General features: G+C 51.2%; 1 protein-coding gene across 1 annotated transcript in view; it reads right to left on the bottom strand.

The window, feature by feature from the left end:
• Positions 1 to 13,734, bottom strand: part of Sin3b (SIN3 transcription regulator family member B) — a 42,736-nt gene that overhangs the window by 24,957 nt on the left and 4,045 nt on the right. The window contains exons 4-5 of the mRNA XM_047531223.1: positions 9,129 to 9,329; positions 5,604 to 5,747 (exon numbers count right to left, since the gene is read on the bottom strand). Of these exons, the coding sequence (XP_047387179.1) occupies positions 5,604 to 5,747; positions 9,129 to 9,329 (345 nt within the window). The remainder of the gene's footprint in view (positions 1 to 5,603; positions 5,748 to 9,128; positions 9,330 to 13,734) is intronic.

Below are 13,734 nucleotides of genomic sequence, written 5' to 3'. Positions count from 1 at the left end.
CATAGATTAGAATTAAAGGATTAAACCTAGAGAACAACTGAAGAAAAATTCTATGCTACTCCAAGAACCATGAAGTGGAGAAACTGGCACCCACATGACAATTTTCCACTGGTTTTTCTTTTTGTAGATTCCCAAACAGGAACACCAATTCCAGAAAGAGGCAGAGAGGGAACAATATGATCTGTGCTGAGTGGGAAAAGGGAACCGGAAGGAGAGACCCTCTACTCACCCAGCTGAGTTCCTCAGGGGAAAGAGCAAGGCCAGTACCACCAACCCTCCCGGTTCACGTGGTTCCGACTCTTCAATTAAGTGTCCTAAACTGTGAGCACCTGGGTTAGACGGACCCCAAGGGCCACAAGAGGCGAAGCGATCAGTCACACACGGCCTGCTTTCATACATGAAGTGTCACTGGCACATAGCCACATGGCCTCCACTGCTGCTCTCAAGCTACGAGGGCAGAGCAGAGCCTTGTAACAGAGGTCAAATGACCAGAAAGGTTGAGATTTAATATCTGGCCCTTTCTAGAAAGCTGCTGACTCTTGATCAATCAAACTTAATTAGGAAAGTGGCAAATTTCATCTTTGGTTCCTTCTTCCTGCCATTTTAATAGGTGTCCACAATTTAATATAAAGATTATAAAGGTTGCTCTTCTGGGGACAGCGTCTGAGTCCTTCAGAATGGTTCAGCGTTTGACACACCCTCGCAGGCTTTCCGACAATACAGCCTCTAACAAAACTAGGCTGTCTCGAACCCCTGGTAACAGAACCATTTACCTTTATACAAAGAAGGTTGGGAAAGCACCACAATAAGGTTAACTCATACTATATCACAGAATGTGTAGTGGGTGATTTTAAGAATCTAAAAAACTGATCCAACTACTCTCACAAGATAGCTCTAATCACTCAAGACACCAAAAAAACATTGCTGACTTGATCACAAATGCTATTTAAAGAAACTGTACAGCCGGAGAATACTAGAACGCTTGCCCAGCATGGATGAGGTCCTGGTGCCACTCATAATATAGCGGAAGAAAGGAGGGGTGGCTGGGAGCACTTTTCAGAGGGAAATGCTTATTTTTTGAAGATGAGCTTTGTCAAGGACCAACTTAGCAAATGCCAAGTCACTTCACCAGAGGGCGCTGCGGTCACAGCCTCTAGAGGATGGGAGGACCCACTCAGGCCCCTCCAAGATGACCAGGCCTCATAGTGACTTAAGAATTACCCCCAGGGCCAGGCATGGTAGCACATGCCTGTAATCCCAGTTGCTCTGGAGGCTGAGGCAGGAGGATGGTGAGTTCAAAGCTAGCCTCAGCAGTTTAGCAAGGCCCTAAGCAACTCAGTGAGAACCTGCCTCTAAACATAATCTGAAAAGGGCTGGGGATGTGGCTCAGTGGTTAAGCACCCCAGGTTCAATCCCTCATACCAAAAAAAAGTACCACCAGGATGCGAAGTCATGGGAATAAGGTTGTCCTTGCCACAAACCACCAAGAGCACCAGCGAGCAGCATAGATGGCCAGCTTCATCAATTACCAAGTAGCTGCTAGCCACAAACACCCACAACCCCAGCAGATGGGGCTCCCCACTGGCTGTACTCAGGTCCAGAATGGGATTGGCTGAACTGAGTTCAGGCAGCCTATTACAGTGTAAAAGGCCCAGGCTCACTGGCCAGCTGCTTTCCTAAGGAATCTCTGGACTAACCTAGGGGGAGGTACCCTCCTTCCCTCCTTGCCACTTCCTGGATAAGACTCAGGAAAGGTCCCGCCAGGTTCCTGAAGGTGACCAGTCAAGACATGAACCAAGGCAGGACTGAGAGGCAATCCAGAGCTCTGGGGGGCGTGGAGAAAGGGTATACCCCAAGCCCCAGGTCCCAGACAATGACACCCAGTGACAAGCCACTGAGAGGCAGGGGGCAGTGTGGGTCAGCACTTAGCCTGAGCTGCCAGGGGGCTCAGAAGGAGCCAACACGAGAAGGGGTGTCGCTGGGTTGGCCCCTGTGCTCTGCATGGGCCCCTGGCCCCTGGAACCAAAGTTAGGAGGATCTCTGGTAAGCATGAAGTGGAAAGGAAGGGGAAATCCAGGAGACTGACCCTGAGAGAGACGCACGGGCGGAGTGGACTCGAGCGGCTGGGAGTGAGGGAGGCCCAGTGCAGACGCCTGGAGAGGAGGGCTCCCCGTCACCACCAGGATTCCAGACAAGGCTCCGCACCGGCCTCCTGCCAGCCAGGCGACACGGGACACGGGGTGGGGAGGTGGTGTCTGTCCTCCTGGAGCAGCAACTGGGGAGGGGGAGGAGGGGACCAGCCTCTGGAGTCAACACCTGCTTTTCCCAAACGAATGCAGCAGCCCTTTCTACAGCGCTGGGCACGTGTGGGTGCTGCATGGAGCACCCCCAGGGTAGCGCTCACGGGGTCCCACCTGAGCAGGAGGGACGGCCATTCCTGTGTAAGAGGTGACATGACATGGCTGCTCGTCCTGCCTAAGCACCGGGCTGAGGTCCAGCCCAGGCGCCGGTGGTCTCAGGACTCTATCCAGCCCCCACAACCTTGAGGGCACCAAGGCTTTGGGCTGGGGTGAAGACCAGGTGACAGGTCACAGTCCCAGAGGGGACATTAGTCCCACCAGGAGCAGTTTCTGAGCCGGAGTAAAGAAGTCTTTCCCAGTGTCACCTCTGCTTAGGGATGGTGCTCAGGATCCTAGAGATGGTGACGCCTAGGACAAGTTCTGGCCCACTAGCCTGGAGAGGCTAGAAGAGACTTTGAGTAAGGCCAAGGGAAGAGGAGGTCTGGGAGTGGGAAGGGGAGATCCAAGAAAACACAGTGGAAATCTCCCAGACTCAACCAGGACCTTGACGCCTGTCATATAAACCCAGACCCCTGTCACTTCCAGCCCCTCCCTTCCAGACCTGCATCCCCCAGCCCTATCCATTCCACTACATCTCCGTTCAGAGGAAGGACCAGGCAGCATTGACAATGTAGGCTGGGGTGGGGGAGAGGGACACTCTCATGTGCTCACAAGCCCTGTGGTCACCAAGGACAAAGAGGAAGAAGAGAAGAGGAAACGGAACCCTCAACAAGCCAGGAATGGAAGGGAACTCCTTCAACCTAATAAAGGGCTTGCAACCAATACCAGGGCTGGGGTGTGGCTCAGCGACGCAGAGCTCGGCCATCAAGTGAAGCCCCGGACCCGCGTCAGGCACTGAAAAAGAAAGAGAGTGGAAGGAAACCCACCGCTCACATCACACTCCTGATGAATGACCAAAGCTTTTCCTCAAAGGCCAGGACAAGGGGAGGAGGCCTGCGTTGCCCCTTCTGATCCACACAGCACCAGAAATCTCAGCCACAGTGGTGAGGCAAGAAAAGAAACAAACGGCATCATCCGTCCACACTGGAAAGGGGCAGGAAAATGACCTCTCTCCACAGATGACATGATCAATATGTTGAAAATTTTAGTGTCGATAAAAATTATCAAAGCTAATAAACAAGTTCAAAGTTGTAGGATACGAGATCAACACACAAAACCAGTGGTGCTTCAACAGGTCAGCAATGCACGATCTAGAAATTAAAGAAAGGAAAACCACTCCATTTACAATGACATCAAAAAGAAATACTCACGAGTGGAGCTGAGCACAGTGTGCAACACCTGAACACGGAGAACCAGGGAACCGTGACCGGAGCCGCAAGGAACTGAGGACGAGTGAGTGGAAGGAGGTAGGTGTCCACTGGAGACCTGATACTGCTGAGACGGCAGCATCCCTCAGGTGACCTCAAGTCAACTCAATCCCTATCAAAATCTCAGTGGCCTTTGTTTTGTAGAAACGGAAAAGGTCTGCAAGGGAACCTGAATGCCAAAATCATCTTGGAGAGAACAAAGTTGGAGGACTCACACTTCCCGAGTTCACACTTACTACAAAGCAACAGTAATAGCAACAGCGTCAAACTGACATAAGAACAGACTTATAAGTCAACAGGTAAGAAGTTAGACTTCACAACAGATCTATCTATACAACCGCAGCGAGATGATTTGAAACAAGAAACAAGGGTGCCAGAGCATCAGTGGGCAAATGTGATCTCTTCAACAAATGGTGCCGGACAGCTCCACAGCAGAGGAGGAAGCTGGGCCCTGCCTTATGCCAAAATTTAACTTGAAATAGGAGAATGACCTAAGCATAAGAGCTAAATCTTTAAAACTGTTAGGAGAAAACATGAGGGAAAAGCTTCATAACTTCAACTGGCAATGGTTTCTTAGAATTGACCCTAAAAATAAGAACAATGTAAGAAAAAACAGATAAATTGAATTTCAACAAATCTGAAAGCTTTTGTGCACCAAAGGACACTAAAAAGAAAGTGAAAACAACATATGGAATGGAGGAAAATCTTTACAAATGATCTATCTGGGAGAATCCAGTATCAGAACACGTCAAGAACTTTTACGACTCAACAAACACATTTCTCCAAAGGACTTACACGAATGCCTGATAAACACACGAAAGGAGGCTCAACGCAATTAGTCATCAGGGAAATGCAGTCACAACTGTAACATGACATAACTCCACACTGACTGTGACAGCTACGAAACAAAAAATGGAAAACTACAAGTGCTATGAGAACATGGAGAAACTGGAACTCCAGGACGATTCTGGTAGGAACGTAAAATGGTACAGCTGCTGTGGAAAACAGGGTGGAAGGTCTTCAAAAAGTTAAACAGAATGACCGAATGGTCCAGTAATTCCACTCTAGGTACAGACCTCCAGAATTGGACTCAGGAGCTCGGACAAATATTTATACACAATTGTCCACACAATAGTCAAAAGATGGTAAAAATCCAAATGTCTATCAGAAGAGAGAATGAAGGAAATACAGTCCAGCTGCACAGTGGGATATTCTATTCAGCCACAAAAAGTAACAAAGCACTGACTTGCTACGACATGAATGAACCTTGAAAATATGACACTGAGTGACAGAAGCCAGACACAAAGGGCCACATCATGTGTGATTCCATTTATATGAAATGTCCAGAACAGGCAAATCCACAGGCAGAAGTGGATGAGTGGTTGCCAGGGACTGGGAAGGAGAGGGCAGGGGTGACAGCTCAGGGGGACAGGGATTCCTCTGGCAGTCACGAAACCATCCTGGACCTAGGCAGATGTGGTGGCTGTGCAACATCATGATGTGCTAAACCAACACCTGTCCACGGTGAGCTCTATGTTACATGAAATTCATGTAATTTCTCTTTAAAAGTCTACGTTCATGAAAAAAAAAAAAGGAAATGGAAAAGGCAGCCCAGCAGGCCTCAGGTCACCCCAACCCTCCCATCCAGACCAGAGTCCCACTGGACAGAGGGAGAGGCACTGGGCCCAACTCCCCATACGTGTTCCCCATACGTGGGCCAGGTGTGGGTGGGGAGGTAGCTCTTGAGGGGGCACAGGAGGTGGGATGCCTGGGCCCCAACACCGTCCCCTCGTCTCCCAGGGAGGATGCTCCCCTTCCCACAAACTGCCTCTGGGGGTTGCTGGGTGCCTGTGCCCCATGTGGCTTCCAGGCTAAACCCAGTGTGTCCTAGAGGGCAGGCAAGCCTGGCCAGGCACTGGTAGGGCTCTGTACTCACCAGGGACCGCTTGGCCTCGGGCAGAAACTGCCCAAACTCAGAGAGCAGGTCCTCCTGGCCCCGGAAGAGGTTGGCCACCTCAGTGAAGACCTCCTCTTCGGACATGCCTCGGAACGGCCGGCCCTTCGTGTGCAGTTGCTCCTTCTGCAGGTTTGGGGAAAGGAAAAAGGAGACTTTAGGCAAGACCCACGACACCCAGGGCAGGGACACACGGGCATCCCGCTGTGCAGGGACAGAGGGTGGTTCACAACAGGAACGGCCTGCAGATGACAGCCCATGTGTCTGCATCTGGAGCTTCCTGCACAGCACGGTCTGAGCCCTGGTCATGGAGTGTGGAGGGGACATGGGAGGCTATGTGTGTCACCAAGCAGGGGGGCCAGGGCAACAACGAGCCTGGCTGAATCAGGGGCAGGTTGGGGAAGTGCGAGGTCGGGGGATCCGAAGTTTGCCAAGGGCCAGCAGAAGCAGAGAGGTGCAGGAAAGGAGGCGAGGAGCAAAGCAAGGGGACTCCAGGCCGAGAAATGTGCAGGCTCAATGTCGCTGAGAACTGAGGTGCTGGAGAAGACAGGCTGACCTGGAGACCAAAGCAACAAGAGGAGGACTGGACAGGAGACACAGGTGGGAAGGCAGAATCTGGCCCGCAAAACTGAGGTTGACCTTTAGAAATATGTCCCTGTCAACTTCATTCCTGAGAACTTCACACAGCAAGAGGCAGCAGCGCTGGGGACCCTCCGGAAGTGCAGGGCATAGCTTTCTATATTCCCACCATGGCTGCCAAGTGGCATGATTTACATGGTGGCAGCTCCCTCCCACCGGGCCCACTGTGCCCTGTAAGAAGGAAAACAAGTTTGGTCAGGGGCAGAGGTACTGGGGATGGGACCCCGTATGTCAGGAAATCACTCTACCACCAAGCTGTACCCCCATTGCCCAGGGAAAGAAGCTGAAGTCTTGGCATTTATAGCACCTACTCAGGAAGAGGAAAGACGAGCTAATCTCTCCCCACAAAGCTGCCAGTACACTTGAAAACCAAATAAACAATAAGCAAAGGCCACTCAATTCAGAGACTGAACGTGAATGATCTGCATACAAACAATGCCCACACTGCCTGATGCTCAAAGAAAAACAATTTTAAACATTGCTCTGGATATCTTTTTGGCTCCCAAGATTGACACATGAAAAGGGCTGGTAATTTCCCGGGAGGACTTGGGAACCTGGTGCTCAAACACAAGGCAGAGAAGACATCAGTGCAAGCTCTCGGAGGGGAATTTGTGGCTGCAACTGGCGACGTGTGCACATCCTCAATGTTGGAATGCACTTTCTGGGAACTCATCCTGCAGGAACAAACACTCTTACCACAGAGCTTGTTTTGAACACACGAATCTGTGTGAATGTAATACCTGTGCCAGGGAATATTTCAGCACAGTGTGAACTTTGCATTTACACACGTGTGATTTTGTCCAGGAGTAATACTGGGTGACTTGCCGCCTATCACTGTACAAGGTCACAATGACCCATTGGATTTTAAAAGACCCTTGTGTAACTCAAACCTGCTACCTCCCCACATTGACAGGACCCAACAGATCACCCATACCATGTGGGCAAACTTGTGGTCTATCAAAATGGCTTTGCTGAGTTCACATGGAGCAAATGCTGTCAATCTTATAAATGTGTGCTAAAAAGAATCTCACTTCTTCATCTGAATGTCAAGGTCATGCAGCTTTCATTTTTAAAAGTGGGCTCTGCTGCTTGAAAAAATAAACTTCAGAAACTCCACATCTGGGTGAGGACGACATCTAAGCCTGCATGTGATGTAGACCCCTGCTTGCCACCAGCCCGCTGGCACTTCCTGTCTAGTCCCCTGCAGATGCCAGTCGTCTGCTCTGGTCCATGGCCCCAGGACTCTCCACAAGTCTTCTTGGCATAAGACAATCCGTCCCCCATCCATGCTCATCTGCCCAATGGTTCTGATCGGCTTACCAAGGTTCTGGCTGGCGATCCCTCTGGGACGCCGTGGGCTTGCTATTAACCTTAACACACCTTTCCTACACACATCCCTTCTTTCCCAACCCAGGCTGTCTCTGAATTTCCTCTACCACTAGACTGAATTCTGAGCAACAGCCACCATTTGTCCCTGTCACTCCAGCTTCTGGCACGGGGCCCAGCTGTAATCAGCAGAAATAAAGGCGAGTTGCAATGTTCAAACAACAACAAAGTTGTCTTATAAAAATAAGATTGCCTTTGTTTTTTTTTTCCTTTTAATTCCCCTAATGTGTGTTTCCCAGAATTTCTTGGATGCAAAGATGCCTCAAGGAGCAAAATCAGAATTAAACAGCCACTGTATTTGTTCACATTACTCCTCATGGCCAAAAGGTAGAAGAGATCAAGAGTTCATCAATGGAAGAGTAGACAGGTCAAAAGTGGCCCATGCACACAATGGAATATCATTCAGCCTCAAAAAAGGAAGAAAATCCTAACACATTCTGCAGCATGGATGAACCTTGAGGACATTATGTTCAGTGAGACATGTCAGTCACAGAAGGACAAACATCATGTGATTTTACTTCTGTGGGGTCCCCAGAGTTGTCACATTCATAGAAAGGAAAAAGGTGGGTGGCAGAGGTTGTGGAGAAAGGAAAGGGGAGTGAGCGTTTCATAGACACAGAGTTTCAGGCTGGGGTGTGGCTCAGGGGTACAGCACCTGCCCAGCATGTGTGAGGCCCTGGGTTCTATCCCCAGCACCACCAAAAATGGAAAAAGAAAAGAATAAGATTCTGTATCTGGCCAGGTGCAGTGGTGCACACCTAGAATCCCAGTGACTTGGGAGGCTGAGGCAGGAGGATTACAAGTTTAAGGCCAGCCTTGGCAACTTAGTGAGGCCCTAAGCAACACAGCAAGACCCTGTCTCAAAATAAAAAGGGGTGGGGATGAGGCTCAGTGGTAAAGCACTGCTGGATTCAATCTGGAATCCTCAGTACTGGGGTGGGGGGAGTTCTGAATCTGAGTAATTTCTAGATGCAGAATTTCTGGGTTTTAAAAAATTTTTTAAATTTGCTTTAATTAGTTATACATGACAGTAAAAGGCACTTTGATACATCATAATAATGGAGTATAACATCTCATTCTTCTGGTTATACGTGATGTAGAGCTTCAGTTTTACAAGACGTAAAGAGCTCTGGTGATGGCTGGCGGTGACAGCTGAACAATGTGTGTGTACTTAGTGGCACTAAGTCGAACACTTCAAGACAGTCACAGCAGGGTATCCTATCGTTGATATGTAAATGGATCACTACTACCATACTAAAAAAATGGATGCAGACTCAGGTGTGATGATGCAGTGTACCTGCAGTCCCAGTTCCGGGGGAGGCTGAGGCAGGAAGATCACTTGGCCCAGAAGGCAACGTAATAAGACTCCAACTCAAAAAAAAGGGCAGAATTTCATGGGACGTGAATTCAGGCAAGAAAATCCAGACATTTTCAGTGCCTGTGACCAAGAAGGATGGCCCGGGTGAGCCTGGAGGCTCTCACCTGGTAAGTGTGAAGTATCTCCAGGAACGACCTGTAGATCTCCGGGTGGTCCAGGAAGCGGGTCTTAATCTTATTCACATAGCTGATGGCGTTGTTGAATTCCACGGAATCTGACTCCAAGGGCACCTGGGGTTTGTCCTCCTTATATGGCGTCTGTTGCTTGAAGTCTTCTGCACAGTCGCCATGGTTGTGCGAATTCTCCTGACAACAACATGACACTGAGTTACCACCGAGTCAACACCGGGTTCTGAGACACACCAGGCCTGGCTGCGGTCTAAGCCAGGGCAGACAAAACCCAGCAGAGCCAAGTTGCTGTTTTATTAGATGCAGAGAAGGGGGACTTCTGGGGCCTCATGGGAGGAAGCCAAGCAGGGCACACAGAGAACATGCCGACAGCTCTGCTCAGTGTCTGAGCGTCTGCAGGTCCCCAGGTGAGTCTCACTAACTCACCTGTACCTGATCCTTCCAATCTACGTGTGAACAGATGAGTTCAATGAGCCCTAACGCTTTGAAAACAGCATGTGAGAGAAATTTACAAAACCTGGATGTTAAATCCTTTTCAGAGACTGGTTTCAGGTGGTGTATAAAAAAGTCTTCCCATGCCTTCTGTGATCCCAGGGCACGAAGACTGCTTTCAGGTAAGAGACCCCCCTCCTGTGGGAAAGTCAGAATGGATAAGGTGGGGACCCTGGAGGCTACAGGCACCCCCACCCTGAGGACTGCAGGGATTCCCACACCCAGAACTCTGGGATCAAGGTCATTGGTCACTTTAGAGAAGAGAGATGCCCCTGATCAACCATTCAGTGTACTTTTTTTAGTGTACTTCTCTGTCACGACAGATAAGAGACAATAAATACGCCTCTCTGGTACATGCAGAACCTGGGTTCATGTTGGGACACATCACGCCCCTGAAGGAGGGGATGTCAAGCCTCTAAACCAGAATCATCCTGCACAGCCCCCAGCATGAGGCGGCCAGTTCTGGGGTGGGTCAGGTTCCCTGGCCAGCCTGGCTGGCGGTCTTGGCTCAGACGACATCTCAGCGAATCTTCTGGAACATCTATAACCAAAGTGAAATGACCCTGAAAGCTCCTCCTGTCCTTTTCCTCCAAGGCACTTATCACCTTCCTTTATGTGACACTTTCTTTATTGTCCATCCGGCCCTGACTGGGTGGCACAGGCCATGAGGGCAGGGCTCTGGTTCTGTTCACTGCTCCATCCCCAGTGCCTGGAACAGGCTGGAACAGAGCCGGCTGAGTCCACCACTGGGGTGACCAGGTGAACGGATGAAGCAATGAAAGATGTGACCACTGCTCCCACTGCCCCGTGGTACCCAACGCTGCACCTGGCACCAACTGCTGCCCGTGGCAGAACTGTCACTGCAACGGGCACCTCTGCAGGACACAAGCCACCACCTGGGTAGGCAGAAGTTCAGGCTGCCTAGCACGGCGCCACAGACTGGAGAGTTTACACAGCAGACACTTATTTTCCCACAGTACCAGAGGTTGGGAGTTCAAGATCAAGGTGCTGGCAGGTCGGCCTCTGGGTCTGCAGAGGGCTGCCTCCACGCACGGGTCTTTCCCCTGTGCACGCCAGCTCCAAACACTCCTTACAGGACACCAGATTTAACTTGAGTCCACTCTGATGGCCTCTCTTGATTAAAGCGCTTGCTTCCAAAAACAGTTGTCCCTTGATATCTGCAGGCAATTGCAAGACCCCCTTCAGGTGATAAAAACCAAGGGCACTAGAGTCCGTGGAGAGAAACGGCGTACTCCTTACATATAACCGTGGGCCCTGGTTCCATCCTACTAACGTCCATGCTCAGTATGGCTGCAGTTTGTTTTTTCTGAATATTTTCAACCTGTGGCTGGTTGAATCTGAGGCAGAACCCACAGATACAGAAGGCGGACAGTACGGTCACACTGAAGCACTGGAGTGTGAGGCTTCAACAGATGAAGGGGGTGCACGACTGAGCCCCCAGAAGAGGGCACAGGGACAGCTCTCGAGAGCCAGAGCAGAGAAACAGACACACGCAAGATCCAGAGCCGCCACAATTCCAAAGTTCCAAGACTCTCCGGGCACGTGCCTGCCCACGCCCTAGCATTTGTGTTCCTAAGCAGGGAAGGAGTCGGAGGAGCCAGGAAGGGGTAGGGGCTGGAAGGAAGCAGTTGTGGGACCAAGGGTTGCTCCTGAGGAGACTGTGGGCTCACTGGGAGTCCCCACCGCTCCAAGGGGGCATTTTGAAGCTCCACATGCATCATGGTAAACTGCCCCTCTAGATCAGTGCTCGGCAAAAGGGGCGAGAGTGTGGAAAACAGCGTGGCAGTTCCTCAACGAATCTGACACACAATCACCCCAGGAGCCAGAAATTCCTTGCCTAGGGACAGACCCCCAAAAAAATGAAAGCGGGAACTCAAACAAATCCTTATACGTGAACATGCAGAGCAGCACAGTTCACTAAGGCCAAATGGCGCAAACTCCACCACTCGCATGTCCATCAGATGAACGATGAACGAAACGTGGCCCATCCACACAGTGGATACTAGTCAGCTACAAAGAGAATGGAGCGCTGACACTGCTTACAGTGTGGGGGACCCTCAAGGGCCGAATGACAGCAGCCCATATGTGGCCACATCGGTGTGGGGGTCCACTGACACACAATGTCAGAGCAGGGGAAGCCACAGGGACAGAAAGCAGACTAGAGGCTGCCAGGGGCTGGAGGGAGGTAAGAACTAGAAGAACCGGGTTGTCTGGGGTGATGGAAATGTTCTAGAATTAGTGGTGACAGTTGTACAATAGTATGAATATACTAAATACCATGGAATTGTGCATTTCAAAACGGTTACATGAATTCTACCACATTCTAAAAAAAATATTTTAATGCAATCCTTGGAAAATATAAAAACCACCAGCCATTCAAAGCCAAACTGGCTCTGGTTTACAAACCACATCAAATGGACGCTGTCCTGAAACTTCTGGAACAAGCAACTCGTTCTCTCCCTCCTGGCTGGGCAGCTTCGACAGTCAGCAAGGCCTCTGGCCTCGGACACACTGAGCCACTGCATGGCTGGGCCCTCCGCCTGAGTGTCCATGGCAGCCCCCTGGGTGTTTAAGAAACGCCTCAATAGCACTAAGCACCAGTGGCCCTAGATGCCACCTGGCCTCACTCCCTTCAGCAGGGGACACCACCGTCCCCAGAGGATCAGGCACCCTGCACTCACCAAACACCCTATTCCCCAGGACCCACTTCTGGTCCTCGTCCCGTCGCACAGGCCCTGCTGGTCCTCACTGTTCACTGGGCCCAGATCATTCAGGGTTCCCTCCTTGACTTCTCAGGGATCTCTTGACCCCTTGGCCCATTTTTGTTTTTTGGAAAGATAAGTCTTTTTTTTTTTTTTTTTTTTTTAATATGTTTTTAGCTTGTAGATGGACAAAATACCTTTATTTTATTTTTATGTGGTGCTGAAGATCAAACTCAGTGCCTCACACGAGCTAGGCTCCACCACTGTGCCACAAGCCCAGGTCCCCTTGGTCTGTTCTTGTCACACAGAAGAGGTGCTTTCCAGAACTCTCAGTGGCTCCCCTGCCTGACTTTCGGCAGCCTCTCCTTCAGCTCCCAACCCCGCTGGCCCCCCAGTTCACCCACTCACTCCACCGAGCCCTTGACACCTGCCACAAACATGCCCTCACAACTCGGCTCCCCTTCCCCTTGTGCCTCACAAGCCCCTTCTGCTCGGCCTGGCCCTGCCAGCCCTGCTCCACGCACTGAAGCTCCTCCCGCAGTCCGTCTTCCTGCTCCTCGGCTGATCCCCATCGGGACCACGCAGGTACAGCGAGAGCTGGACTCCAAACCCCTGCCCCTGCTGGAGTAAGACGAGCTGCAGAACCCACCAGCCGGGGAAAGACGGACGACCCCACCCCCACAGGAGGCAAGGGTGGCCTCTCCTGACTGCCCACAGGTCACTTACTGGCTGCTCTCTAAGGGCTGTCACCTCCCAGGGAAGGCTCTGCCTGAGGACCCGGGGCTGAGTGCCACCGCTTTCCCACTGAATCCCGTTCCTCCTTCCCCACCCAGCACATTCTGCAGTGCAGACAGCTGTGAGGACAGAGGAGGCCTCTGCCTCCCTGAGGCCCATCTGCCAGGGAAGGCGAACCAACAAGAAAGCACGGAGCCCAACCTCCTCCTAGCTTTGCCATTCTGAATCAGAACCCAGAGTGGTGGGAGTGACTAGGGGGCAGAAGGGAGCGACTCTCTGAGGCGACCCTGCAACTGAGGCCTGAATGACCAGATCCCAAATGACGCCAGCTTGGGGGCTGAGGCCCTGGAAGACAATGCTCCTCCACCACGGCCCCTGGTCCTTGCTGGTCACGTCAGGTGTGTCTGTGCCTTGAGACTTGTGTTCTCAACTGGGCAGTCCTGCTCACAAGAGGACACTTGGCAACATTTTTGGTGGCCACAACTAGGGGAGCGGATGCTCCTGGCACCTGGTGGATGAAGGCCGGGGATGCTATTCAACACCTTGCAGTGCGCAGGATGGCCCCCCATGAGAAGGAGATGAAGCCCCCAAAGGGCAATGGTACGGAAGTGAAGGAACCCACAGCAAAGGCT

Source organism: Sciurus carolinensis, chromosome 17 (assembly GCF_902686445.1).
Source record: "Sciurus carolinensis chromosome 17, mSciCar1.2, whole genome shotgun sequence".
Lineage (NCBI taxonomy): Eukaryota > Metazoa > Chordata > Mammalia > Rodentia > Sciuridae > Sciurus > Sciurus carolinensis.
The sequence above is the reverse complement of the archived record's forward strand: the minus strand, read 5'-3'. Positions and strand labels throughout refer to the sequence as shown.